The sequence below is a fragment of the Prionailurus viverrinus genome, chromosome C1, assembly GCF_022837055.1.
Source record: "Prionailurus viverrinus isolate Anna chromosome C1, UM_Priviv_1.0, whole genome shotgun sequence".
NCBI classification, from domain to species: Eukaryota; Metazoa; Chordata; class Mammalia; order Carnivora; family Felidae; genus Prionailurus; species Prionailurus viverrinus.
The window spans coordinates 186,559,590-186,586,838 of NC_062568.1; the positions used below are offsets into that span (position 1 = coordinate 186,559,590).

General features: G+C 55.8%; 3 protein-coding genes across 10 annotated transcripts in view; 2 read left to right on the forward strand and 1 right to left on the reverse strand.

Moving 5' to 3' along the window:
- The window catches only part of STK40 (serine/threonine kinase 40), a 40,312-nt gene extending 37,131 nt beyond the window's left edge, over positions 1 to 3,181 (forward strand). For all 3 annotated transcript variants that reach the window (XM_047870721.1, XM_047870720.1, XM_047870722.1), the window contains exon 11: positions 852 to 3,181. In XM_047870721.1, coding sequence (XP_047726677.1) covers positions 852 to 1,070 — 219 coding nt within the window. In that variant the 3' untranslated portion in view covers positions 1,071 to 3,181. The remainder of the gene's footprint in view (positions 1 to 851) is intronic.
- A 5,928-nt stretch (positions 3,182 to 9,109) lies between these two features.
- EVA1B (eva-1 homolog B) lies at positions 9,110 to 11,469 on the forward strand. 2 transcript variants are annotated; one of them, XM_047870723.1, is made up of 3 exons: positions 9,116 to 10,032; positions 10,435 to 10,540; positions 10,767 to 11,469. In XM_047870723.1, exons 2-3 carry the CDS (start codon positions 10,474 to 10,476, stop codon positions 11,195 to 11,197), a joined length of 498 nt encoding a protein of 165 aa, XP_047726679.1. In that variant the 5' UTR covers positions 9,116 to 10,032; positions 10,435 to 10,473; the 3' UTR covers positions 11,198 to 11,469. The 2 variants fall into 2 exon arrangements, with proteins under 2 accessions (XP_047726681.1, XP_047726679.1); XM_047870725.1 differs by lacking the exon at positions 10,435 to 10,540 and having other exon boundaries at positions 9,110 to 10,032.
- An 827-nt stretch (positions 11,470 to 12,296) lies between these two features.
- On the reverse strand, positions 12,297 to 26,414 carry SH3D21 (SH3 domain containing 21). 5 transcript variants are annotated; one of them, XM_047870717.1, is made up of 16 exons: positions 26,142 to 26,414; positions 25,832 to 25,989; positions 25,677 to 25,740; positions 25,307 to 25,425; positions 24,949 to 25,039; positions 24,719 to 24,774; positions 24,584 to 24,629; positions 24,334 to 24,434; positions 24,128 to 24,214; positions 23,923 to 23,965; positions 14,086 to 14,179; positions 13,946 to 13,998; positions 13,715 to 13,809; positions 12,712 to 13,556; positions 12,563 to 12,626; positions 12,297 to 12,484 (listed from the first exon to the last, which is right to left on the reverse strand). In XM_047870717.1, the coding sequence occupies exons 1-16, from the start codon at positions 26,143 to 26,145 to the stop codon at positions 12,413 to 12,415; spliced, it is 1,992 nt and encodes a 663-aa protein (XP_047726673.1). In that variant the 5' UTR covers positions 26,146 to 26,414; the 3' UTR covers positions 12,297 to 12,412. The 5 variants fall into 5 exon arrangements, with proteins under 5 accessions (XP_047726673.1, XP_047726672.1, XP_047726671.1 ...); XM_047870716.1 differs by having other exon boundaries at positions 12,297 to 12,478; positions 26,142 to 26,401; XM_047870715.1 differs by lacking the exon at positions 24,949 to 25,039 and having other exon boundaries at positions 25,677 to 25,989; positions 26,142 to 26,401.
- Positions 26,415 to 27,249: the final 835 nt, after the last annotated feature.

Genomic DNA, 27,249 nt, shown 5'->3' on the forward strand with positions numbered 1-27,249 from the left:
ATCTTAGGGTGCCCCCTGGAGGGCAGGGCTCGGTGAGCCCTGGGAGGGCTGCCGTAAGGCCCCTCCCCCCCCTCCCCCCACTGCAGGAGGAGCCTCCTGGGACAGCACGGGAGCCCACTGACCCTTGAGGAGAGAGTCGCAGGCCCTGCCCCGCCTAGGTGCCACCGCCCCCAGTGCATTCCAGTGGGTCGTCCCCACAGGCCCGGGCGGCCCGTGTCCTTATCCTCCTTTCACGAAAGAGGAAACTGAGGTTCAGAGAGGTGAACTAATCTTCCCAGTCACACAGCTCAGAAGTAGTGGAGCTGAGACTTGACCCCAAGTTCCAGTCCAGAGCCCTGCCCTCCCCGTGTGATGACCAGCATGGGGACGGACCACTTCGGTTTGCTACCGTCTGCCTGGGTGCTCCAGGCTCACCCAGGTGGTGAGCCCCCAGCCCCAGACCCCTCTTAGCACTTGACTTGTATGGGTCCCCCACCCCCCCGGCCTCTCAAGACCGCCTCTGAGGGGGGACTCCTGCCCCTCTTCACAGCTGAGGAAGGTAATGCGACCTCTCCCAAGGTCAGTGGGTTAGGATCGGGGTGGGGTGGGGGGGAATCCGGCTCATACCCCAGCCCTGTGCTTCAGCTGGGGCGACCCCCAGGACGGCCAGCAGGCTAGGTCCAGGCTGGGTGGAGGGCTTCGGGGACCCAAACTGCGGGCCACCCGGCCAGATGCAGTCCAAGGGGCTGCTGCCTGGGGAGGGCAGCCTCTGGAGCCGAGTCACCTAACACAGGCTCCCCGCTCTTCTCTCCCCCTCCCCCTCTCTCTCTCTCTCTCTCTCTCTCTCTCTCTGTCTCTGTCTCTGTCCGAAGGCGAAGGTGACCGAGGAGTGCTCCCAGTATGAGTTTGAGAACTACATGCGGCAGCAGCTGCTGCTGGCCGAGGAGAAGAGCTCCGTACACGAGGCCCGGAGCTGGGTGCCCAAGCGGCAGTTCGGCAGCGTGCCCCCCGTGCGGCGGCTGGGCCACGACGCGCAGCCCATGAACCCCTTGGACGCGGCCATCCTGGCGCAGCGCTACCTGCGCAAGTAGCCCCCTCGGGCAGGGCGCCAGCACCACCCGCCAGCCTCTTCCCGGCCCCTCGGCAGGCGGCCCGAACTCTCTCCCAGGCCGCGGCGGGGACGGGGCAGGGACAGCGCAGGTCACACAGGGGGTCAGCAGAGGTACCACGAAGCTACCTTGGGAATGATTGCTTGATTGTTTGGTTTTTTAATCTGAGAAGCCTAGATAACTAATCTGCTTTTAATCATGACGTTTTAATCTACCTCTGGCTCTTTAACCATGCTGTCTCTGGACTGAGTGAGAGGGAGGAGGAGGGAGCCCGCCCACCGCCCAGCGGCCCGGCCGGGGCGGCTGTCCCCCCACAGACAAATAAGCTGAAGGCGCAGCTCGCTGCTGGCTCCCAAAACGAACGCCCACTCCCCACCGCCCTCCCCAGCCCCCCCACCCCCAGTCTGTTTCCATCCCTCCCCTTCTGACCCCGGGCCCCTCAGTCCAAGCTTTGGAAAACCTTCACCTCATCTTAAGCAGAATTCAGATATATTTATTTTTGTACTGAAACCAACTTCTCTCCCATCTCTAGGTGGCTCCGCCCATGGCCACTCCCCGCCCCCCCCCCCCCACCTGGCTGGACAGCAGGGAGTCCACCGCCCACAGATGGGCCCCCTCCTCATCCCCCAGGCTCAGAAGCCCCTTCTTGCCGGCCCCCCCAGCTCCAGCCCACCGGTCCCTCCTGTTTCTGGTGATGGGGAGGCCTTTCTAGACTTGGTTTTCTTTCTCCCATCTCAGTAGCTTCTCTGAGGTGCTGTACACCCTCGCGTTAACCCTGGTTTCCTTCTGCACCCCTCACCGTGGTACCGAGGTGACGTTGACAGATGTGAAAGGGGTGCCTGGTGGGCGGGCGGGGAGGGGCGTGCCTGGCTGGCCGTGGACAGACGGGCCCTGCCCGCACGCCCTCTTGCTCCCCACACCCCTCTGTGTTCGCGGAGCGGTGGGGACATCTCCCCTCCTGTTCTTCCCCCATAACGGATGGGGTGTCTCTCCCAGCAGACCCTGGCCAGGCCCCTTCATGTGGGCCGTGGGGCTTGTGGGGAGAGCTGCAGGGCCTGGGGGGTCTGCCTGGCTTGAGAACAGGCCTGTTGCCCTTTTTGAGCCGAGATTTTGAAGTGGATGCCCGTCTTGCCAGAACACTGTTCTCACCAGAATGCCCTTCCCTCCCGCTCTCCCTCACTGGACTTGGCCTTGCCCAGGGCCAAGCAAAGACCCCTCCTCTGGCCTACCCCCTCCAGGCACCCCCGGGAAGGCTGAGTGTGCACTTCCAGGCAGCCCTGGGCCCCTCAGGTCCTTCCTGTCTGTTCTCGTTCCCCAATGGGGAGGTGACCGCGGCCTGTGTGACCTTGTTTCCCAGAGTGTGAGCCGCCCCCCCCCTCCCCAAAAGCTGACTCACTGTGAGTGACTTGGGCAAGTTCCCAAACCTCCTTGTGCCTCAGTTTCCCCATCTGGAAAAAATGGGGCCACCTCTTGCCAGCAGTAGCAGGGCCGCCCATGCCCCTTCCTCCCCATGCCCCATCCCAGCACTTGGGCGCCTCATGCCTCTGCCTCAGTGGGTCTGTGGGAGCCCGCCTGAGCCCAGCACTTACTCCCCCTGAGCACGAAGCCCTGCCTCTATCGGCTGGCCAGCGGCTGAGAGCCAGGGCGTTGTGCTGCAGGGGCAGGGGATGTCCTCTTTTCTATATTTATTTCAAAAAGTCTCCCAAGGGAGCAGAAATGCAGTCTGGCCTAGGGCTCCCAGCCCTTGGGACTGTCCTCCTGTGAGGGTCTCAGCTGGGCCCCTGCCCAGACCCTCCGGGCCTTCTGGCCACTCGTCGGCTCTCCCCTCCTCTTCAAAGCAATACCCTCCGGGTCTGCAGGGCCTTATCAGACCGGCTGGGCCTCCGGGTCAGCTCACGTGTCTGATTGGGTTTGTGTCAAAGCAAACAGGAGGAGGCTGGGCCGGCCCTCACTGGGCATCACACAAGGGGAGGTCCTGTCGTAAAGACAGAAAACAAAACAGAAAAAGTCACAAAAAAGTTTGTATAAAGACATATTTTTGTACTACACGGGGACTCTTCCTGCATGTCAGCAATAAAACTTCCTGACCTGGAGCCGGTGTGGCCTGTACTGTCTGCTGTCCTTTCCCTTCTCACCTGTGTGTCTGTGCTCCCCGCCCCCCTCCCCCCCCCCCCCCCCCCCCCCAGCCAGGCAGAGCGGGCTTCCTGCATCTCTGCCCCCGCCTCCAACCCAGAACAGCACCCTACCCCCAGTCGCCCAACCAGCGCCACCGCCTGGATGGGGGACCGGAACTCCCCAGGCGGTCTGCGACCCACTAGTGCGCACCCCCACCGAGTGCCCCAGGGGGCTCTCCCCGCTTGGCCTGCTCAGGACCGGTGCAGGCAGGAGGCAGCCCGGAGCGGCCGCGGCTCACAGAGTAGTGATGTGGGAGCGACCATCTGGGGTCGGGGGGACCTGGCCAGCCAGACTGCCCGTGCGCCCACAGGCCCATCCAGGGCAACTGGGGTAAGAAGGGCCAGGCAGGCCTTTTCCTGCACTGCCCTCCCCCCTCGCTCCCTTCCATAGGAAGCCACGGGGCTTCCTTCCTTCCTTTCTTCTTTCCTTCCTTCCTTTGTCTGAATTTAGACTCTGCGGATGGAGCACGGAGCGGTGACGCTGGAGGTAGGCCGGCCCCTCCCTCAGCACACCACAGTGCCCCGGAAGACGCATTTCTATGTTGGGGAACCCGCACACGAGAGGAGCAGAGCTCCACGCCGAGGAGCCCCCTCCCAGTCAAGCATCCACACGGCAAGAGTGAGAAGGCCCTGGGTCTCTACAGGTACTCAGAGCCGCCTCCAGCCCCTCGCCCCTACCCTCCACCACGCCCACCCGGCAGCCAAGTGGCCCCCACCTCCCTGGTCACTCCCAAGTCTACACACATTTCCCCCATCTCACCTGACCCATAACTTGGCTGTCGAGCTGTCCGGATGCTCGGCCAGAAGGCACGCCCGCCCCCAGCGCGCCATTGCCGCACTCTGGCTCTGCCGGCGGCCGCGCCTGGGCCTCGTCCCCGTGTCCGCCTCCTTTCTGTCCCCCGACCTGATCAGCCTCAGTTCCGTGAACAGGTGTCTCCTGCGCACACGCATGGATCAGGCTTTCCACTCACCGACACAGGCAGGGACTCTGTTTTGCTGACTAGCGTGTCCCCCGCACCTAGAACTGGCTTGGCGTGCAGCTCACGCACCAGAACTGTTGGTTCGTTGATCTAAACTTATCAGATGGCTCCTCCGTTTTTATTGTGAGCCCTGGAAGCCACAGAAGGGGAAGGTACCAGAAAGGTGGGGGGGGGGGGCGGCGATCAACAGCCTCCTCTGCTCCTGAGAAGTCCGACAAGAACTGAGAAGTTTCTTCTTTTTTTTTTTTTTTTTTTTTTAATTTTTTTAACATTTATTTATTTTTGAGACAGAGAGAGACAGAGCATGAACGGGGGAGGGTCAGAGAGAGGGAGACACAGAATCTGAAACAGGCTCCAGGCTCTGAGCTGTCAGCACAGAGCCCGACGCGGGGCTGGAACTCACAGACCGCGAGATCATGACCTGAGCCGAAGTCGGCCGCTCAACCGACTGAGCCACCCAGGCGCCCCAAGAACTGAGAAGTTTCTATCAGCTTTAGCTACCTCGCGGTCTCCAGCGTATCAGGGAAGGCAGACTGGAGCTGCCCAGCTCTCAGAGGTGGGGAAAGGCGGGAATGGAGTCTCGGTGGCTCAGTTGCTCAGGTTCCAAAACCAGCCTTGCCTTGACTTCTTGCCCCTCCTGCAGTCCTAACCCACTGCTAATCCTGTCACCAGCCAGGCAGAATCTGACCACTTCTCCCAGCCCCTCCTGTTGCTTCCTGCTCTCCCTGCTCCCACCCTGCCCCTACAACAGCCCAAGGGCCACACGGCAGCCAGAATGAGCCTTTGGGAAGTCCGATTTTGTCCCCCTCCTGCTGACACCTCTGATGGCTTCCATCCCATGCAGGATAACATCCAGATGTCTGTGTCTTAGCTCCACACCACAGGGCTCAACGCCTGGCCTCCCTCTAACTTGTCGGCCCCCCACCCCTCCTCACTCCCTGTGCCAGCCACACTGGGCTCCTTGCTGATCCCAAAGGACGGTTCCACCTCAGGGCCTTTGTATAGGCTATTACTTCTGGAAGCCTCTTGCCCCAGATACTTACATGGCCCCTTCCCTGGCTTCCCTCTGCTCAAAATGTCACCTCCTCAGAGAGGCTGTTCCTGAACATGTGGCCTTCTCTAACCCCTCACCCTGCTCTGTGTTTCTCCACTGGGCTTATCACAGCCTCGTATCAGATCCTATATCGGATTATTAGTTATATCTGTCTTCCCTCCTCAAACGCTGAGCTCCATGAGGGCAGGACTCCTTGCTGTGCATCTGTGTGGGGGCGAGGGAGTTGGGGGGAGCTTATCAGAATGACAGGGGTGCTGCTGGCATTGGTGGGGGGATGCGGAGACAGCCCCACAAGGCAGGCAGATTCCACATCCTGCACATGAGTGAAAAGTTGTTTACAATGACCAGAGCCAAGAATCTAACTCCCTCTTATACATAAACACAAAGGACTGGCAGACACATAACATACACTGAATCTTCTGGGAACGCAACCCCTGTGTAAAAGTGGAGGAAATCGGTACTCGGTCTTGTTCAGAACTTTACCAAGAGCCCTTCACCGTTTCCGTGACACCACCGCAATGTCCCAGTGCCTCAGAGCTGTCACCTGCCCGGCAATTGACCCTGTCACAAACACAGATCATTACCTTTCGTTTATATTACGTTGTATTTTTAATTAGATGTGGAGGTGGGTATATTAGCCATAAGTTTCGTTTCAGGGGCATAAAAGCAGCAACATAAAATATGGTGAAAAGGCGGCTTTGGGCCTGACTGGGTGGAGAACCGTGACCTAAAACCGCCCCGTGGAAGGCTGGTTGGGAGCTTGGGCTCCGAAGTTCACGTCCAGACCCCACCCCTGACAGCCACATGACCACACACACGTGCTTGACCTGAGCCTCACTTTCCTCCTCTGTACAATGGGAATCATGCTACAAACTACACACGGTTACCGGGGGATCTGAAGGTGAACGTGCACATAGCACTTCGCCAAGTACCAGCTACCGGGAGGGCACTCGTACCCATAACTGTTACTGTTCATTGTGCAAACTCCACTGTGCCCTCTGCCCGGCAGCTGTCCCAGGGCTAAAGGGTGTTCCGAGGGCTGGGCGGGTTTGAGGAAGCCATCGGTTGGTCACCTTCTCTCCTCCGTCTGAGACCTAATCAGCTCCTGAACCCCTCAGTGGGGAGGCCCCAGTGTCAGGAATAGAGCTGCTGAGGCCAATCCCCAGCTCGGCCACTGGGGAAGGGGGCAGGGTCGTGTCTCGCGTGGGGCTTTGAAAACGCCAGCCCCCCTGAGATCCCTCCCAGAGGTCTGTTTCTCTCAGTCCCCTGACCTCCCATCAAGACCTGTCTTGGGGCGCCTGGGTGGCTCGGTCAGTTAAGCATCCGACTCTCGATTTCAGTCGGCTCAGGTTATGATCTCACAGATCCGGGAACTCGAGCCCCGTGTCAGGCTCTGTGCTAACAGTGAGGAGCCTGCAAGGGATTCTCTCTCTCCCCCTCTCTCTGCCCCTTCTGTGTGCACACACGTGCCCTCTCTTTCTCTCTCAAAATAAACATGAAAAAAAAAAAGACCTGTCTTTCCTGTGTTTCATCTTAGGATCACTGTGCCTCCCAAGGTGACAAATTTCAAGTGTCACAGGCTGACAGGAAAGCAGAGAGGCAGCCCGCAAGCGGGCAGGGGGCAGGCCTCAGGTCAGGGGCCGGCAGACAGGGCGGAAAGTCAGGTGGACGGATGGGAGGCACTCCAGGCCGTGATACATGCGCAGAGACCCCGGCAGCACAACAGGAAAGCAGGCGGCTGGGCAGACCCGCGGCCAGGCTGGCGGGCAGCACGAGGCAGGCCGAAAAGCAGATAGGCAGGTGGCCAGGAGGGCATGAGGGCTGTGGGGATGGATGGCCTTTGGGCACATCCCCTGGGGCCGCCCCGAGCAGCCCTCAGCCGCTTTTGAACCTTTCCAGGGCCAGGCTGCTGCTTCTCCCACCCAGCCGAGCCTGGCCACACGCAACCCCCGCCTAGGGAAGGCGGCGCTCTGGGCCCAGGAACCGGCTCAACCCTCACTCTGCTCCAGCCTGGCCGCCTGCTTCCCCAGGGCCGAGTCACGCCTGACCCACTCCAAACACACAAGTCACACACCAGTCCAGCTACAGACACCTGTGTCTGCAGGGAGCAATCCCCAGAGGTCCACATAGCACGCTCACGGCTTAATACAGCGTATCCCGATCTGATGCCGCCCTCATAGGTCCGGCGGGGGGGGGGGGGGGGGGCACGCACGTGGAGCCCCACGAAGACACAGGTGCAAAGGGAGGCACAATCGGAGGCACAGCATCCTCAAGGGGGGTCGCGGAAGCACCGCCGCAGCACGCGCCACTGTTCGCTCGGGTGGGAGGCATTCCGCAGCTCGCTGCACCCGTGGAAACCCACCGGTACCACAGCCAGTGGCTAGATTCTGGCCTCACCCTCGCCTCTCCGCTCAGTGTGGCACGGCCGCCCTTGTCCTCGTCCCGGCCGACTCCTCCTCCCACCTCACCCGTCTCTCGCCGACTCCTCCGCGAGAGCCCTCGAGGTTGCGGCATCCGAGCTCAGGCTTCGGCGGCTTACTCTTCCCTCCCGGCCCCAGAGGTGATCCCACCCGCTCCCGGAGTGTCCAATCCATCTTAGGTGTTGAGGGCCCTCAACTGCGCGTCCGCCCAGACCCCTGGCGGCTTCCCCCGTCTGCCACCTCCCCTGGGTATGTGGGGGACATCGCGTATCTAACAATCTAGCCTGAAGCTCTGCCCCCAAACCTGCTCCGCACAGAAGCGCCCTCAGGTGTTCAGGCCCAACATCAAGCCGTCCCCCCACATTTTCCCTCACGTCCACGTCCAAGGCGGGAATTGTTGAAAGCCTTCCGAAGACCAAAGACCGCTTGAAGGTGATGCCCTCACCTCCTCCAGGGGGACTTCCGAGCCAAGCCCCGGGGCGCTGTTTGATCAGATGGCCGCAGTCGCTCACTGCTCTCCCTGTCGCGGCCCATGCTACACTGAGCGCCCACGGGGGTCTCTCCAAAGTACGTCAGGACCCGTGACGCTCCCCTGAGACTCTCAGGGTTCCCCACAACACTGACGGTAAAGTCCGAGCACCCTCCACTGCACCCCAAGACACTCCTGCCTCAGAGCTGGCCCCCACTCCTGCCCAGACACTCTCCCCCCACCCCCCACCAAGATCCCGAAGTGGCAGGATTCAGGCCTCGCCTCCAGTGCCCTCCAGGTGTTCTCCACCACCCTCTGAGCCTTAACACCCAGGCTACCTTTATCATGTAATGTCTGTAATGTCCTTTCCATGAGGGCAGACATTTGTGTTCTGTTTATGGCCGAACCCCCATTACTAGGAGGTCCTGGGCAGATGCCCTCAGTTAGCATCTGCTGATGAGTGGCTGTATGGATTTATCCACAGCCGTACCCACACCCACACAAATGCTCAGAGACAACACGAAAATGGACGTGCACACATACAGATATGGGCAGAAATGCCTCCGCGCACATACGCAAAACACCCAGGAGTCCTTTCCCACCCCCATGGGGGCCAGTCTTCCCTTTCTCCATCTAGATCTGCCCTCTGCTTGAACCCAGGCTCAGGACTGGGAGTGGGGGGTCTCCAGCCTGGACAGAGAGGGGGGTCACTGGCCCACAGGCCTCAGGCAGAGCCTTCAGCTATGTCTGCAATTTCCTCTCCCCCTTCCTTCCCTCCTCCTCTCTGAGGCTCCCGCCAAGAAGGCCTCCCCCTCACCCCAAGCCCCAACACAGGAAGGGGGGCCCAGCAGGGGGGGCTGAGAGTCTGAGCAGGAAGAAGCCTCAGGCCGCACACGCGGATCACACAACACATGGTACCCTCGAGCCCTGCGCCCAGGCGGGCATGGATGCGGCCGCATCCCGCATCCGCAGGTTTATCCGGGAGCGAAACGCGTCACTTCGCTGCCTCCTGCTCTTGTGAAGGGCACAGGGGGCCAGAAGTTCCAGGCTGGGCTCTGCAAGGCCGGCCTGCGCCTGGCTCCCAGCCGGACTCCAACATTCATTAACCCTGTGTGACAAGATCTCTGCCAGCTGGACACACTCACCCAGCCTGGGCCCTGGGAGGAGGGCATTAGAGCCCCCTCCGTTGTAAGTTGAAAATCTGGGGGAGGACTGGAGAAAAGGAGCAATCTTCCCTGGGTGAGGGGGCCTCCTGGGAGGAAGAGCAAGGTGTAGAGGAGGGGTTAAGAGCCCGGGGCTCTAGAGGCAGAGAGCAGTGGATTCAAATCCTGACCATTTGGTAAAATTATTCAACCACTCCGTGACTCAGTTTACTCATCTGCCAAGTGGCGACAATGGTACTCACGTTCTAGGATTGTTAGAATATCGTAAAGGGCACTCACGCACTGCCTGGCACCCAGGCAGAACTTCATCCTACTATTATTGTTGTTATTGGTAGCTTGGGGGCGGGACGCTGCCACCGGCCTCCCCAGCGGTTTCCTGTGGGGGAGCCGGCGGCCCCGCGGGCCTCGCTCCCCCTCCTCCCAGTCGCTCGCTCCTCTCCCCTTCCTCTCCCGGCCCTTTTCCTCCCCGCCTCCCCCCGCCCCGCCCCGCCCCGCCTCTTTCCTCGGAGGAAACTTTCCGCCGGCTGGTCCATCGGCCCGTGTCCGGCCCGCGCTGCCGCGGCCTGGGAGCCGAGAGGGGCAGGCGGGGCGGCCGGGACCGGACGGGGCGGCAGCGGCCGGGTCCAGGGTGTATGCGGCGGCCGAACGCGCCGGGGCCGGCAGCGGGGAAGCGGGGCGCTGACGGTGAGTGAGCCGGGGCCTCCGGGCCGGTGGGTCCCCGCGGGGCGGGCTGGACGGGAGAGGGAGGCGGCTTCCCCTGCCGGGAGCCCGCCCTGGGAGTGGGGAAGGCGCTCGCGTCTCTCTCCTCCATCCCACTGCCGGGACGGCGAAGCCGGGCCTCATTTGGAGACCCGACGAGGGGGCGGAGTCTTCTGCGGCCCACTCCCCTGACCCCTCCAGTTAGAGGGGCGTCTGCGCCCTGGGAAAGGGTCCCCCAGGCCGGGCCGAGGTCTGTAACGAAGTTAGGGAGCTGCTGTCGCCAAGGTGGGCCCTAGGGCTGCTCTTCCAGGGAGGAGCTGCCCGGAGGAAGCGGGGTAGGGGCAGCTCTAGGCTGGGGATTGGGATCTGACCTTGCTAACCTCGCAGGCTGGCCGGGGGGCTGCCCTTCCACCCCCGGAGCGCAGCATGGACGCCCCCCGAAGGGACATGGAGTTGCTCAGCAACAGCCTGGCGGCCTACGCACACATCCGCGGTGAGGATGGGCCCCGGGGGGCATAGGCCCCTCCCTGCCCCTCTGAGGCCCCACTCCACCCCTTCCCTCCCCACCTCCCTGCCCCCCACCCCCGCCCGAGGGCGGCTACCTACTCTCTCAAATAAGGAGTACTGTCCTTGGCCCCCAAACTTAGAAGCGGGGGGAGCTCCCCTAAATGGAATGGAGAGTCAGGGCTCCTGCATGACTTCTGCCCTCTGACCCCCAGCTAACCCCGAGAGCTTTGGCCTCTACTTCGTGCTGGGAGTCTGCTTTGGCCTGCTGCTAACGCTGTGCCTACTAGTCATCAGCATCTCCTGTGCGCCCCGCCCGCGGCCCCGGGCCCCTGCTCCGCGCCGGGACCCCCGCAGCAGCACCCTGGAGCCGGAGGACGACGATGAGGACGAAGAGGACACGGTGACGAGGCTGGGCCCCGACGACACGCTCCCAGGCCCAGAGCTGTCCGCCGAACCTGACGGGCCCCTGAGCGTCAACGTCTTCACGTCGGCGGAGGAGCTGGAGCGGGCGCAGCGCCTGGAGGAGCGCGAGCGGATCCTGAGGGAGATTTGGCGCACCGGACAGCCGGACCTGCTGGGTACTGGCACGCTGGGGCCCAGCTCCACGGCCACAGGCACCCTGGGTCGTATGCACTATTACTGACCCGTCCCGCTCCCGCTGCGAGGCACTCTGAGTACTGGTCAGGGGCGTGAACTCAGAGCTGCCCCAGGACGTTGGAACTGCCCCTGCCTGCGGTGCTATGGAGGCCCCACCCCCCACAGCTTCCTCAGTGCTGTTGCGCATGGATCCCCACCTTCCGGGACCCCCAGTCCTGCCAGAAAGCCCGTGGGGGACGACAGGACACAGGATCCCCAGCCTCTCTCTGGGGACCGGTTAAGAGATGAAGTGACCAATGAAAACTGCATTCTCAGTGAGTCAGTCTCCCTCCGTTACTCCTGCCCCCAAGATCCCCCAGGCTCCTGCCGTGCAGGGGGCCCCAGGGTTGAGACCCTCCTCGACTCTTTCACCCGGCTGACCACCTCCATCTACCCACCCAACACCTCAGCACACATGCTTGCATTCAGTTCACAGACTGCAAAAACACACACTCCACCACCTCACAGCCTCACGCACAAAGAACAAGTTATCACTGGCATTCCTTCCTCACAGATGCATTCCTTCCCGCCGAAGGCGTGGGCACGCTTTGCCCCCATCCCTACAAATGCTCTGTGATCATGCATCATGGCAATCACTCACACACAAACACGCACGCACACATCAGGCCCCGGGACCCCGACACCAAGGCACTATTCGCCCCAATGTTAACCGTGTGTGCCTGAGCTGGGCTATGGACTTCGTGTCTGAGCAGAGGTGCGTTCCAGTGAGTCCTTCTGAGCGGACTGTGGGGCCAACTGGGAGGGGTCAGGGCTCGAAAGCAGGCCCGCCCAGCCCCTCCTCTGGCGCACAGCTGGATTCCGGAATCCGGGCCCACAGGCAGAGTCCCACCCCGCCTGGGCCCCTCCGGCCGGCCGTCTCTCTCTCCAGCACCCGGCAGACGTCCGAAGGAGACGCCCCCCACCCACCCCCGCCATCCGGTGGATAAAAATAGCCGCGCGCAGGCCTTGGGAACGGTAATGGGAGCCACATGTTGGCCAGATGTGCCCGGGAGAGACCGCCAGGAATGCGGAGGGCCGGGAGCGCGGGGTCGGTCCCGCCCCCGCCACGCAGGCCCCGCCCCCGCACGGACTAGGCAGGCAAGGGGAGCGCTTACACCGCAGTTTACTTTCTTGTGTTTCTCAAAGTCGTGTGGGAGGACGTGGGTGGCCGGGGCCTGACTTCCCCCCAGGTCTCGCCGTAGTCCCCCTCCCGGGCCCACCCTCAGTGCGTCTGCGTCTGCACGTGGATTGAGCCCCCGGTCCGGGACTCCTGGGTCCCCTGCTTCATCTGCACCTAGTCGGGAGAGGGCGTCAGGAGAGGCGGGCAGGGGAGGGCCAGCCCCCAGCCCCCTGGGATCCGCACCCCACCCACCTCCAGCAACAGGCGCTTCTCCTTCTCGCTCTTCAGCTCCTCCCAGATGTCCGTCAGCTTCCTCCTGCGGACAGAGACCAAGGGTAAGGGGTGGGCTGGGCAGGCTTAGAGCCCCCGCCTCCCTCCCTGCCCTCCCCCTTCCCACTTACTCCAGCTGCACCCACATCCGCTCCAGCGACCTTTTTAAAGACTCCACCTCGTCCTGTAGCCTCATTATATCGCCTCTGTCACTTTTGCTGTCCGTGAGATTTTGTGGGACCGGAGAAAGTAGGCTGGGAGTCTCTTGGGGGTCTGGAGTCGACTTGATAGGATGAGGATTCTTTTGAACAGGGGCTATCTCTTTGGGGGACTCCTGCTCTTTGGGGGGTGCCTCCTCCTTCTGGGTAGCCTCATGCTGCCCAGGTACCTCCTCGGCAGGCACGGACCCTGGCTTGGACTCAGACTGGAACGGGGAGCTGTCCTGATTCACAGGGTATGTCCTCATGCAGAGGTCAGTCTCCTCTGGCATATGGACCTCTTGGGATTGAACCTCATTGGCCACGAGAGACTTGAACTTCAGCAGGGCTTGCTCCGGAGAGAAGTGATGGAGCTGAGTGTTGTCTCTAGTGGAGGCCTCTGCAGAGAGCACCTGCTCAGGGGTCAAGACCTTTTCTAGGGTGGGGGTCTCATCCCCAGGCAGGGCCATCTTTGGGCCAGGGGCTTCATCCTCAGGTGGGACGTCTGGGGCAGGGGCCTCATCCCCAGAAGTCACGCTGTGTGGGCTGGGAGCCTTGTCCAGAGTCAGGCTCTCCTCTGGGGTGGGGTTCTCTGGGGCTGGGCCCTTGAACTCCAGAATCTGGGCCTCCTCTGAGATGGGGACCTTATCTGGAGTCAGGGTTTCCTCTGGAGTGGGGGCCTTATCCGGAGACAGAGTCTTCTCTGGGCTGGGAGTCTTGTCCAGAGTAGGGGTTTTATTCACAGGAGGGGCCTTTGCCAGGCTGCTCTGCTCTTCCTCCTGTGGTGATGCGGGTCAGGTCTCAGTTGAGGGCTGGGTACCTTGACAGTTTGAGTCAGGTCCCCCTTGGCCTGGGATCCTTCCCTCTTGTACGCCACACCCCTGGGAACCAGACCCTGCCCAGCAGTCTCACTCTCCTGCGTCTCAGGCCCTCTTACCTGACTGGTGGCAGAGCGCTGCCGGGAAGTCTGGGTTTTTGATCCCTTTCTACCAGGGTGGCCTGGACCCCTTCTGAGGAAGCTGCCACTGGAGCCTAGGAGAGCAGAACCTCAGGGGTACAAGCTCCCCCGACTCTGGGTCTTTCCCCATCTCTGTCCTTCAGCACAACCACCCTGTCCCTGTCCCCCATTCCTCGCCCACCCCCGCTGGAGGGGGGCTGCGAGACCTACCGGAGTCTCGGGAGGGGCGCTTCTGACTGTCTCCACTGGGTATCCAAGATGGCCTGGAACATATCACCATCAGACCAGAAGGTGGGGGGCAGGGAGCAGCCTTTCCTTTGTACCCTCCCCACCCCCACCCTGCTCCTTACTTGGGTTTGCTGGGCCCAGTGGGGGCTGTCACCAGCTTCTTGACTGTAGGCAGGGCTGCTTTGGGCATCATCCTTTTTGGTTCCTTAAGAGGAGCTGGGAGGGAAGAAGGGAGTGTGGCACCCATTCACTCCCTTATCCATTCATCTAACGGTTGGTGGCCCTGTCCTGTGCACAGGGGACTAGGGACAGGAGATGAACATTTGACTCTGCCTCCTCAGAACTCTGGGGAAGCCTACCACCCTCGTGCCGCATGGGCACGGGGAACCATGGGAGCAACCTGAAGGGGCACCTGGCAGAAGACAGTTGTCAGGGAAGGCTTTGGAGGGAACATGCTTTCATATCCTGCCCGTTTTTAATCCATTCTTTTCTTTTCTTATTTCTTTTCTTTCTTTTCTTTTCTTTTCTTTCCTTTTCTAAAGTAATTCTGTGCCCAACGTGGGGCTCAAACTCACAACCCCAAGATCAAGAGTTGCACGCTCTACCGACCGAGCCAGCCAGGCGCCCCTATCCAAACTTCTCTAAGACCTGTCTCTTGCTCGGTGCCCATGGCTGTCTCCCTGGGTCACACTTCATCTTTTTCCTAGACCACAGCAATAACCTTCCCCAATCCAGTCCTCCCTCTGTAGAACTTCTCGGTCTTCTCTATCTCATTTACTCCCTAAGAGACCTCACCCAGTTTGAAGGATTCAATTAGCAACAACAGGCCAACGACTCCCGCATTTTCATCTCTAGCCCCTGAGCTGCAGACACTGTCCAACTGCCCTCTCTGTTTCTAGCTGGGGAGCTAAGTGGCATCATACACTTAATGTACCCAAAACTGAACTCTGACTTGTCATCCCCCAAACCTGCCTCTCTTCCAGACACCCCCTCACGCACTTGCCCACTTGCTCAGATGACGAGTCATCGCTGACCTCTTTCATTCCCTTATGCTGCACATCCAAACCAGCGGTCCGTCTCGGCTGCTGTACCTTCAAAATGTCCTGAATTCAATCACTCGTCTCCACCTCTGCCACTAAGCGCTCCGGACCCAGGCATCTTCACCCAGACTATGACAGCCACCACCCTGCGCTCTGGCTTGCACTGCCCCCCTGTCCACAGCATGTTCCCACAGCAATCAGAGTGAGCTCAGGTCCGGGCATCTGGGCGGCTCAGTTGGTTAAGCATCTGACCGGTTCGGGTCATGATCTCATGTTTCGTGAGTTCGAGTCCCGCATTGGGTGAGCCCTGCTTCTCTCTCTCTCTCTCTCTCTGCCCCTTGTAGGATTCTCTCTCTCTCCCTCTCTCCCTTTCTGCCCTCACTCACTTGTGCCCTCTCTGTCAAAAAAACCCCCAAAAACAAAAACGAAAACAAATGAGCTCAGATTCTACTGGGGAAGCAGACATAAGCAAAAGTCGAATATGCAATGTGTTGGAGTTATCAGGTATTACTGAGGAAGAATAAGCAGAGGAATGTCAATTTTATTTACTCTTTTACGCTTATTTATTTATTTTGAGAGAGAGAGTGAGAGCATGAGCATGTGAGGGGCAGGGGGGGGGGAGAGAGAGAGAGAGAGAGAGAGAGAACCCCAAGCAGGCTCTGCACTGTCAGTGCAGAGTCCGATGTGGGGCTTGAACCCGTGAACCGTGAGATCATGGCCTGAGCCGAAACCAAGGGTCAGGTTCTTAGCTAACTGAGCCACCCAGGCACCCCAAGAATGTCCATTTTAAATGGGGTGGTTGGAGAAGGCCACACTGAGATGACATCGGCGCGAACACGGTCACACGCGGGGACGTTCATGTTTGTGGACACACGACCAGCCACTCTGGCACATGCACACATGCTGGCATTTAGTCACACGCACAGTATCACACGCAGACACACGCACAAATCCTGACGGTGTGCATAGTGGGCTAGAGCGTGGATCCTATTGCCAGACACCAGGCTTTGACGTCCTCCATTACTTGCCGGCTGTGTGAAAACTTGGGTAAGTCACTTAACCTCTCTGTGCCCCGGCATCCTCATGCACCCAGTATACATCTGGTAGGGTTGTTGTGAGGTCTGGGTGACTTCCTTCACATGAGGCGCTTAGAAGAGTATTTGGCATATAGTCAAAGCTCAGTAAATGTCAGCTTTGACTTCGGCTGCTCGTACTTCGGCTGACAGGTGCTCGATAGGGCTCTCCCACTGGAGAACAATTATATCCTCCTTAAGATACAATTTTGAGGCACTGTTGGAACTCGAAGAGGTGGGGGAGGTCCATTAAAAAGGAGGGAACTGAGGGGCGCCTGGGTGGCTCAGTTGGTTGAGTATCTGACTTCGGCTCAGGTCATGATCTCACGGTTCGTGAGTTAGAGCCCCACCTTGGACCCTGTGCTGACAGCTCAGAGCCTGGAGCCTGCTTCGGATTCTGTGTCTCCCTCTCTCTCTCTGCCCCTCCCCCGCACTTGCTCTCTCTCTGTCTCTCACAAATAAATAAACGTTAGAAAAAAATTTTTTTCTAATAAAAAAAAAAGGAGGGAACTGAAAAGTAGGGAGAGGGCAGCACTACTGTGGCTACTGAGCCTGGGCCTGTGATGAGCAGATGCCCCACGGTGTCTCCCTTGGCTCTCCACACAACCCAAGCTTGGTTGCTACGCAGCAGTGAGCCCTTTCTTCCAGAGGGCTGAAGTGGTCTCTACTGGTGGGTGCCCTGTAGTTACTGGTGGGAGTAGGGGCAAGTCCTCTCTGGAAGAAATCTTCCCCTACTGAGGCATACACAACTCACTCAGGTTGGAATCGAGTCATGAGCTCACACACAAAAATCATAAAACACACGAGAAAGGAGGCCCCTGAGAATGGGACTCAGCAGACACAACACACAGCAGACACAGGAGTTGTCAGGAAACATAGTTGTGCGCAACATGAGCACAAAACGAAGGGACCATCAGGAATAAACAGGCAAATGTGGGAGGGCAGGGAAAGAAAACTGAAACTGCTAGAGATGAAAAACAGCGTTCTTGAAATAAATCAAATGCACTACAGGTTAACTAGCAGATTCAACACAGCCAAAACAGCAGAGAGATCCAGTAAACAGGAAGCACAGTGAGACAAGGAGCAGAAAATCTGAAAGCAGAGGTAAAGGAGTGGATAATGACAGGGGGTCTGACCGCGGCTGAATGAAGGGCCAGACAAATCCTCACCTCTAAAGGCAACTAGAAAGCTGGACAAAACCACCATCTCCATGCCCTGGAAATGGACCAAAGGCATGAGATAATCCGAGAAGCATTTATGCTTGGTGGCGTCCTTGCCCACGGCTGCACCTGTCCCTGCTCTGCCAGCATGATCCACACCGACCCTCTGTGGCCTAGGTCAGGCTGCAGGAGTTGGCAGCTTTCACGGCCATGAGAGAAGGGAGGTCACATGATTTGGGGTTTAACCTGAGACTTGGCACTGGTTTCGGAGATATGACACCAAAAGCACAAGCAACCAAAGAAAAAAAGTAGGGAAGTGAGACTTCATCAAGATGTAAAACTTTTGCGCATTAAAAGGTACCATTAAGAAAGTACAAAGACAGCCGACAGGATGGGAGAAAATATGTGCAAAGTACGTGTCTGATAAGGGACTTTGCTCAAGATATATATAAACTCTACAGGTCGGGGCACCTGGGTGGCTCCATTGGTTAAGCGTCTGACTCTTGATTTCAGCTCAGAATATGATCTCACGGTTGTGAGATCGAGCCCTGGGTTGGGCTCCATGCTCAGCATGGAGCCTGCTTGCGATTCGCTCTCTCTCTCTGCCCCTACCCACCTGCCTCTCAAAATAAAAAAATAAACATTAAAAAATAAAAAACTTCTACAAGTCAAATAACCCAATTGAAAAATGGGCAAAGGATCCAAATAGACATTTCTCCGAAAGATATATAAATTGTCAATAAACATATGAAGAGACAGTCCACATCTAAGCTGGCACGGAGAGGTGCAGCAGAGGAACCACAATGAGAAACCACGTCACACACACTAGGATGATTATCATGAAAAGGAGAGGAACAAGGGCTGGGGAGGATGTGGAAAAAGTAGAACCCTCGTGCACCTGCTGGTAGGAACAGAAAACGGGACTAGCGCTTTGGCGAACAGTCTGACAGTTCCTCCCAACGCTAAATACAGAGCGGTCACAGCACCCAGAAATCATTTGCCTAGGCATACACCCAAGAGAAATGGAAACACGTCAACACAAAAACTTGTACACAAATGTTCATGTCCCCAAAAGTAGAAACAACCTCAGTGTCCACCAGCAAACACGTGGATGAATTGTGGTACATCCATACGAGGGAGTATTATCGGGCAACCAAAAGGAATGAAGCATAGCACACGCCGGAAAAATGGATGAACCTTGAAAACAAAAGGTACGATAGAAAAGGTGTCTTTTTAAGTACTTGAATATATTAACAAGTCTCTGATGAGACCGAACAAGAAAAAAGGAAAAAATTACTAGAAATGAAAAAAGACTTTTAAGTGCAGATACAGATTATAAAAGAACATTATGAATGACTTTATGCAAATAACTAGAAAGCTGATAAAATGGATAATCACAAATATAACTCATTAAAACTGATTTAAGAATTTAGCCAGATTTTTGGTCAGCCATCAGTACCCAGGGACCAGGAGATTAGACCGCTAATGGTGCAAGGCTCCTAAAATGCAAGGTTTCCTCTCGAGTTCCAAGGTCAAGCCATTTGAATAACAGTTGCAAAGGGACCTTTGCAGATGTAATCAAGTTAAGATGAGGTCATACTCTCCGGGCCCCTGGGTGGGCTCAGTTGGTTGGGTGGGCTCAGTTGGTTAAGCGTCTGACTTTGGCTCAGGTCATGATCTTGCAGTTCCTGGGTTTGAGCCCTGAGTCAGGCTCCACGCCGACAGCTCAGAGCCTGGAACGTGCTTCTGATTCTGTGTCTCCCTCTCTCTGGCCCTCCCCCGCTCACGCTGTGTCTCACTCTCTCTCTCTCAAAAATAAAATAAAAAACATTAAAAATAACTAAATAAAGGAGAAAACCCAGAGAATCATTTCAAAAGATTCATATAAACAATTTGAGAAAATTCAACACATACTTGTTTTTTTTAATTAAAAAGATTTTTTATGTTTATTTTTGAGAGAGAGTGTGAGTGGGGGAGGAGCAGAGAGAGAGGGAGACACAGACTCTGAAGCAGGCTCCAGGCTCTGAGCTGTCAGCACAGGGCCCAACACGGGGCTCGAACTCACAAACTGCGAGATCGTGACCTGAGTCAAAGTTGGGTGCTGAACTGACTGAGATGCCCAGATGCCCCTCGACACATACTCTTGATAAATATTCTAAATAAACTAGAAATAGAATCGTTGTTAAAGGAGAAGTTTGGAAACATTCCACTTGAAATCAGAACATAGTAATGATGCTCAATGTGACTACTATTCAATAATGTATCGAGCCCCTAGCCACTATAGGAAAATAGGAAAATAAAATGAAGACATAAGGGGTAGAAAAGATAGAGCAAAATTGTCATTAGTCACAGATGACATAACTGTCTTCAAAGAAAACTTATTAGGAATCCACAGATAAACTATTAGAAATAATAAGAGTTTAGCACCGTGGCTGGCTATAAAATCAATATACGAAAATCAATGCATTTCTATATTCCAAAATAAACAGAAGAATATCTAATTTTTTAAAAGGCACAAGAAAAAAAAATAAAAATAAAAGGCACAAGAAAAAATCTGTGGTATTTAGAAATAAATTTTATAAAAGCTGGGTAAAAATCACACGCGAAAAGTAATAAACGATGCTGAAATAGCTCCTTGTCCATATGGAAAAAGTTCTAATTGGGTCACTCATTAAAAATCAATGCCACAGAGAATGCAAACTGGCGCAGCCACTCTGGAAAACAGTACGGAGTTTCCTCAAAAAAATTAAAAATAGAACTACCCTACGACCCAGCAATTGCACTACTAGGTATTTATCCAAGGGATACAGGTATGCTGTTTCGAAGGGGCACATGCACACCAATGTTTATAGCAGCACTATCAACAATAGCCAAAGTATGGAAACAGCCCAAATGCCCATCGATGGATGATGTCCATCGATGGATGAATGGATAAAGAAGATGTGGTATATATACACAATGGAGTATTACTCGGCAATCAAAAAGAATGAAATCTTGCCATTCGCAACTACGTGGATGGGACTGGAGGGTATTATGTTAAGCAAATGAGTCAGAGGAAGACAAATAGACAAATGTCATATGACTTCACTCATATGAGGACTTTAAGATACAAAACAGATGAACATAAGGGAAGGGAAGCAAAAATAATATAAAAACAGGGATGGGGACAAAGCATAAGAGACTCATAAATATGGAGAACAAACAGAGGGTTACTGGAGGGGTTGTGGGAGGGGGGATGGTCTAAGTGGGTAAGAGGCATTAAGGAATCTACTCCTGAAATCATTGTTGCACCATATGGTAACTAAGTTGGGTGTAAATTAAAAAAATAAAAGAAAATTTCTTACAAATAAAAATACGCAAAAAAAAAAAAGCTACAGAGATGAAGGCACTTTATTATTATTATTTTTTTTATAAATATTGTTTTTTTTTTTAATTTTCTTTTCAACGTTTATTTATTTTTGGGACAGAGAGAGACAGAGCATGAACGGGGGAGGGGCAGAGAGAGAGGGAGACACAGAATCGGAAACAGGCTCCAGGCTCCGAGCCATCAGCCCAGAGCCTGACATGGGGCTCGAACTCACGGACCGCGAGATCGTGACCTGGCTGAAGTCGGACGCTTAACCGACTGCGCCACCCAGGCGCCCTGAGATGAAAGCACTTTAAAAAGCAACACTTCCAATGTTTTAAAGAAATATAAATGAGGGGTGCCTGGGTGGCTCAGTAAGCCTTGGACTTCAACTCAGGTCGCGATCTGGCGGTTCGTAAGGTCGAGACCCACATCAGGCTCTTCACTAACAGTGCAGAGCCTGCTGGGGATTGTTTCTCTCCCTTGCTCTCTGCCCACCCCCCACTCATGTTTTCTCTCTCTCTCTCTCTAAATAAAATAAGCTTAAAAAGAAGAAGGGGTGCCTGGCGGACTCAGTTGGTTGGGTGTCCTGTGTCAGCCCAGGTCATGATCTCCCAGTCCGGTCCGTGGGTTCCAGCCCTGTGTCAGGCTCTGTGCTGAAGGTTCAGAGCCTGGAGCCTGCTTCAGATTCTGTGTCTCCCTCTCTCTCTGCCCCTCCCCTACTCACGCTCTTTCTCTCAAAAATAAACAAATATTTAAAAAACATATAGGGGCGCCTGGGTGGCGCAGTCAGTTAAGCGTCTGACTTCAGCCAGGTCACGATCTCGCGGTCCGTGAGTTCGAGCCCCGCGTCGGGCTCTGGGCTGATGGCTCAGAGCCTGGAGCCTGTTTCCGATTCTGTGTCTCCCTCTCTCTCTGCCCCTCCCCCGTTCATGCTCTGTCTCTCTCTGTCCCAAAAATAAATAAACGTTGAAAAAAAAAAATTAAAAAAAAAAAAAACATATATATATATATATGTGTGTGTGTGTATGTGTGTGTGTATATATATACATATATATACACACACACATACACACACACACACACACACATATATATATATATATATGTTTTTTTAATATTTGTTTATATGACTGTTTTTCTGAATTTGGAGCAGGAAGGATTTCTTAGACAAGGAAAAACCTGCTAACCATTAAAGATTGATATGTTTGCATTAAAATTAAGAATTCCTGCTCATCAAAGAACACCATTATACAAAAAGAGACAAAAAACCACAATGAGAAAAAATATTTGTAAGGCATATAACCCACAAAAGATTGGTATTCAGTTTATATAAAGAACTCCAACTAATTATAACTAACCAGGGAGGAGCATCTGGATGGTTCAGTCGGTTGAGCGACTTCGGCTCAGGTCATGATCTCACAGCTTGTGAGTTGGAGCCTCGAGTCGGGCTCTGTGCTGACAGCTCGGAGCCTGGAGCCTGCTTCGGATTCTGTGTCTCCCTCACTCTCCGCCCCTACCCCTCTCATGCTCTGTCTCTCTCTCTCTCCAAGATAAATAAACGTTAAAAATTTTTTTCTTTAATTATAACTAACCAGGGAAATAAATGCAAATTAAGTCCAAAAGGAGATGCTCTTTTGTAGCTACTAGATTCACACACACACACACACACACACACACACACACACAAGTAAAAGCTGATAATACCTCTGTTAAAGAGGATTTGGATTAACAGGATCTCATACAGCTCATACACCGATGGTGGAATATTAAAGTGTACAACACTTTGAAAACCAAAGCGACTTTATGTCATAAAAACTGAACATTCACGAACCCTATAATCTAGAAGTGCCACTCCTAGGATTATATCCTAGAGAAATTATTGTACGTGCACACCAGGACAGAGGCTCAGGAATGTTAGAACTATTTGTTGTAACAAAAACTAGAAATAATGAAAATGTCTAACATCAGGCGATCAGATACATACAGAAGCTGTGGTAAATTCCCTGCAAGGAATATTATACAGCAGAGGAAAATTAGTGAATTCGCATCTACATACAACATGGATTAATCTTAGAAATATGATGGTGATTGGAAACAGCAACTCCCAGAAGACTATAAAGATATCATTTTTATCAAGCTCAAAAGAAGCAAAAATTAATTAAGCAATACATTATGTAGGCGCATACATAGGTAAGGAAACTTAAAAACTCAAGGGAATTATAAACACAAAATTCGGGATAGTGGTTACCTTTTTGGGGTAGGTAGCAGAATGGGAAAGAAAAGGAACACACAAACTATCAGCAATATTCTAGTTCTTGGGTTTGGTGACAGATCGCGAATGTACACGGGAGTCCATTGTTGAGGTTTAAAGCACATATGTACATTTTGCGTGAAATATTACATTAAAAGATAAATAAAATACCCCAACAGAACTATTCACTGACACGTTTATATGACGTGTGAACACACACACACGGTCTCATAGACGCAGACGCACTGATCCATACCTTTCCTTAAAAAAGGAAATGAGGGGCGCCTGGGTGGCGCAGTCGGTTAAGCGTCCGACTTCAGCCAGGTCACAATCTCGCGGTCCGTGAGTTCGAGCCCCGCGTCAGGCTCTGGGCTGATGGCTCAGAGCCTGGAGCCTGTTTCCGATTCTGTGTCTCCCTCTCTCTCTGCCCCTCCCCCGTTCATGCTCTGTCTCTCTCTGTCCCAGAAATAAAAAACGTTGAAAAAAAAAAATTAAAATCAGGATAGGGAATATATGAAACGTCATGAAATTCTGTAACTAAGCACTTTCTTTAAAAAAAAAAAAAAAAAAAAAAAAGGAATTGGGGCGCCTGGGTGGCGCAGTCGGTTAAGCGTCCGACTTCAGCCAGGTCACCATCTCGCGGTCCGTGAGTTCGAGCCCCGCATCAGGCTCTGGGCTGATGGCTCGGAGCCTGGAGCCTGTATCCGATTCTGTGTCTCCCTCTCTCTCTGCCCCTCCCCCGTTCATGCTCTGTCTCTCTCTGTCCCAAAAATAAATAAAAACGTTGAAAAAAAAATTAAAAAAAAAAGGAAATGAATCTAAACACACTGATAGCCACATTCTCAAGACACACAAAAAAAATTATGAACACAGTAATACACTGATTCCTACACACTGATCTGCACACATTCCTACCAGGTCCTTAACCCACATAGAGGTAGCTCCTAAGGGGCTATAATAGTGAACCACTGGAGAACTATGGGTGTTTATGGATGGGCAACTAAACTGGTGAGCCCCCCCCCCAACCCCCACCGAGAACAAAATCCACCCCCCCACACACAAATCCCAGGCTTCCTGGGCACCCACCTGACTCCCGAGATGCCACTTTCCGTGGGATCAGCTTCTTGATCTGTGAAGAAGAAAATTATCAGAATCTGAAGAAGGGTCCCCACATTTCTAAATTCACCCTCATTTAGGGGTGAACTAAATGCCCATTAAACACCACGACCCCCAACTTTGTCCAGAGCAGCACGCCCCACCCCCCTACCTGAGTGTCTGGCTCCATACTCACTGGGGGTGGGGGGAGCACAAAGTTGTCTGGAAAGACTCCTCTTCTGCCTTGAGACTCTCCTTCCCACCAGCCCTTATCCTCTGTGGTCTGGGAGAGCAAGAGGCCATGGGGAAGGGAGCCAGATCCCCAAGCTCCTTCCTTCCAGGGTGCCTCCGCTTCTCCACGCACCCTTCCGGGCCGCCTTCCCTGCCCTGCGCCTTTCCTACCTTCCTCAGTACTTTCACCTCGTCTCCTCTCCGCAGCGCCAACTCATCTGGGGCCTCAGGCTGGTAGTCGAACAGCACCCTATAGATCTCAGGGCGGGAGACTGAGGGGAGGTCAGTCCACTGAAGCCAACTCCTCTCCCCGGATCAGTCAGCCGCTCCCTCCCCCATCAGCCTAGTTGGGGTTCCCCTCTCCCAAGTCAGGGTGGCTCTCAGGAGGGGGTTTCCAGGAAACCTTTGGCTGGGTGCTCACCTGTCTGCAGGTAGTCTGGAGGGCTGTCATAGGTCAGGCTGCTCAGCTAATGGAGGAGGGGGAGGGTGGAAGAAGCTGAGCCTCCACGTCCCCAAGAGGAACTCACCACTCCTGTGCCCACCGCACCCAGTTTACCTTGGGAGGCCGCTGGGGACTGGGGCTGACTGAAGGCATGTCTGGGTTCCCGAGGCCTGGTGGGGACAGTGAAGTTAGGGGGCTTGCTAATTCAGTTTAGATTGTGGGAGAGGTCAAAGGGGTCACAGGGTCAGGATGTGTGGATCACAGGCCCGGGCCACCGGGAGGGTCACTGGAGATTCCAGAGTCTGGTCACAAGGGTTCTCGGGGTCACAGGGTGCAGGTCTCACTTGGGGGCCCACTGTCCAGCAACTCCACAAAGTTGGATGGGAAGGCTCCCAGCTGCCCGTTCTTCTTCCCCAGCCACCAGCCGTCCTCAATCTGGGGAGGAGGAGGACGCAGGGCCATCTGGTTCTGCCCCAGGGTCTTTCGAGAATTCTTCCACCATTTTTTCTGCCCCGATTCTGCCCAATGCCCACCTCCTCCTTTGCTCCCTCACTTTCCCGTTTCTGCGCCCCTCACCATCCCCATCGCCCACACCCTCACTTCACACATCTCCCTGGGGACGCAAGCGCTCCAGCACCTCAAGCACCTCCAGCCCTCCAGCACCTCCCTCCAAAGCCTCTCATCATCACCTCGTCCCCTCACCTCCTTTATCACTTCCACAATCTCCCCAGCTTGCAACTTCAGCTCGTCCGCCTGCTCCGGACTGTAGTTGAAGTTCACCTTGCACCATCTTTGGGGGCCCCGAGATTTGGCGGGGCGACCTCAGATCGGACCAGAGAGAGAGGCCGCTGGATCTGTGAGCCCCAGCCCACTGAGCTGAGAGAGGGGCGGGCCGGGAGCGCCCTAGCAGAAGCTCCAGGCCCCGCCCTGAGGCGGAGCATTGTACCCAAGAACCAATCACAGACCACAGAGTGCCGATTGGCCCCGCCCAGAGCCGCGCCCGTCACGTCCCGCTAGGGGTGGCCGGAGCCGCGCAGGCTCCGCGTGCCCGCCCACCCGGCCTGGCGCTCACCTCGGCGGCGCGCACAGCGCGGGCTCGGCGCCTCCCCGGCGCCGCGCAGAGCCTCGGGGATCTCCTGGAGATGAGGGCATGGGGACGTGGGGGCTCTCAGTTCCTGAGGGCGCGCACTGAGACCCTCCTCCACCCGACCTGCGGCCCGGCCTCACCTGTACCGACCTCTCGGGGAAGAGGCCACAACGACCCCGTAGCTCTCCGCGCAGCCAGCCCCGTGCGGACCCCTCGCACACCTGCCGGACCACGTCCCCGGGGGCCAGATTCAGTTCGTCCTCCTTCTGCGCGCGGTATCCGGCCAGGACCAGCACCTCTGCGGGCGGAGGACCGGGCGGGGGCGCGTCTCAGAAGGGACCGGTCCGGGCACACTGGCTTAGGCGAGATCCCGGGCTCCGCGTGGAGGACAACGGGAGAGCGGGGCGGTGGTGTGAGCCATTTCCGCCACCCCAAACCCTCTGCACATACCCATAGCTTCAGGGTCGCGCTCCAGAGCCGGGCGCTGGAAGGACAGTACTGTCCCGCAGGCAGCCGAGTACTGGGCCCAGGTAGGATGGGTGGGACGAGCTCGAGGTTGTGAAGCGAAGGAGGCGGAGACGCTAGCCGATAGGTCGGGCCCCGGATTCTGGGAGTGGGTGTGGGAGAGGGGGCGGCCCGGCTCAGCAGGTTCGTCCCCCAACCCAGAGATGAGGAGGACTCCAGGGTCCCTGGCCAGTGCTGGGGCCACAGCTCCCCCACGTGTTTATCCCAACCTAGTCACTTAAATTACAGTCTAGCCGCCTCTCCTCCCCCTGGCAGCCGTAGGCCCTGAGGCTCCCACCCACCGTTCGCCAAGAGCCTTCCCTGGCCTATCTTCTCCCCGCTGGCAAGCTTTGAGCAGCCGGGGAAGAGGCGGGAGAAGTGCATACCAGGGTGGGGCCCCCAGCAGGCTGCAACTGCTCTGAGGCAGGCCCTGGGTGGAGGAGGTGGCTGTCTAGCGCACACAAAGCTATTCCTAGTGTACTCCAAATCTCTGCTGTCCCTGGAAGGCACTTTACCCCCACAGCCCCACCCCAGGTCAAAGGAGGAGGGCAGAGACCCCAGCTTCCCACCACCTGGCTTCTTTGGTTTCATAAAACACCTCCCAGATTCTCCTTGGGAAAAGGGCGAGAAAAAAGGAACTTGAAGAGCTTCCGTGGCTCCTGCTCAGAGCCAAGCTCAGAGCTAGTAAGGGCTGAAGTTTAGGGTCCATCTGGTGCCCATCCCATCCAGGCTGGGCTTTCAAGTAATCTTTCTGCTCAGTGGTGAACACGGAAGGCTGAACCTGTTGTCCACGACCCGTGATCTTTACCCCACCACTTTGGAAGCCAAAGTCCTTGCCCTAACACAGGGAAAAAAACCTAGTTCTCTTGGGGTGTCCAAGTTACAGGATGATGCAAAACCACTGGGGTGGCGAGTTACTAGCCAGCAAAGGGTGGCAGTCTCCTCCCAGAACAACTGGGCACGGAGCTGATGAAGAGACTGAGCAACAGTCTGGGCCCAGCCCTCACAGACATTTGTCTTTCAGCTGCCCTGAAGCTGCTGTGGCAGGTACCCT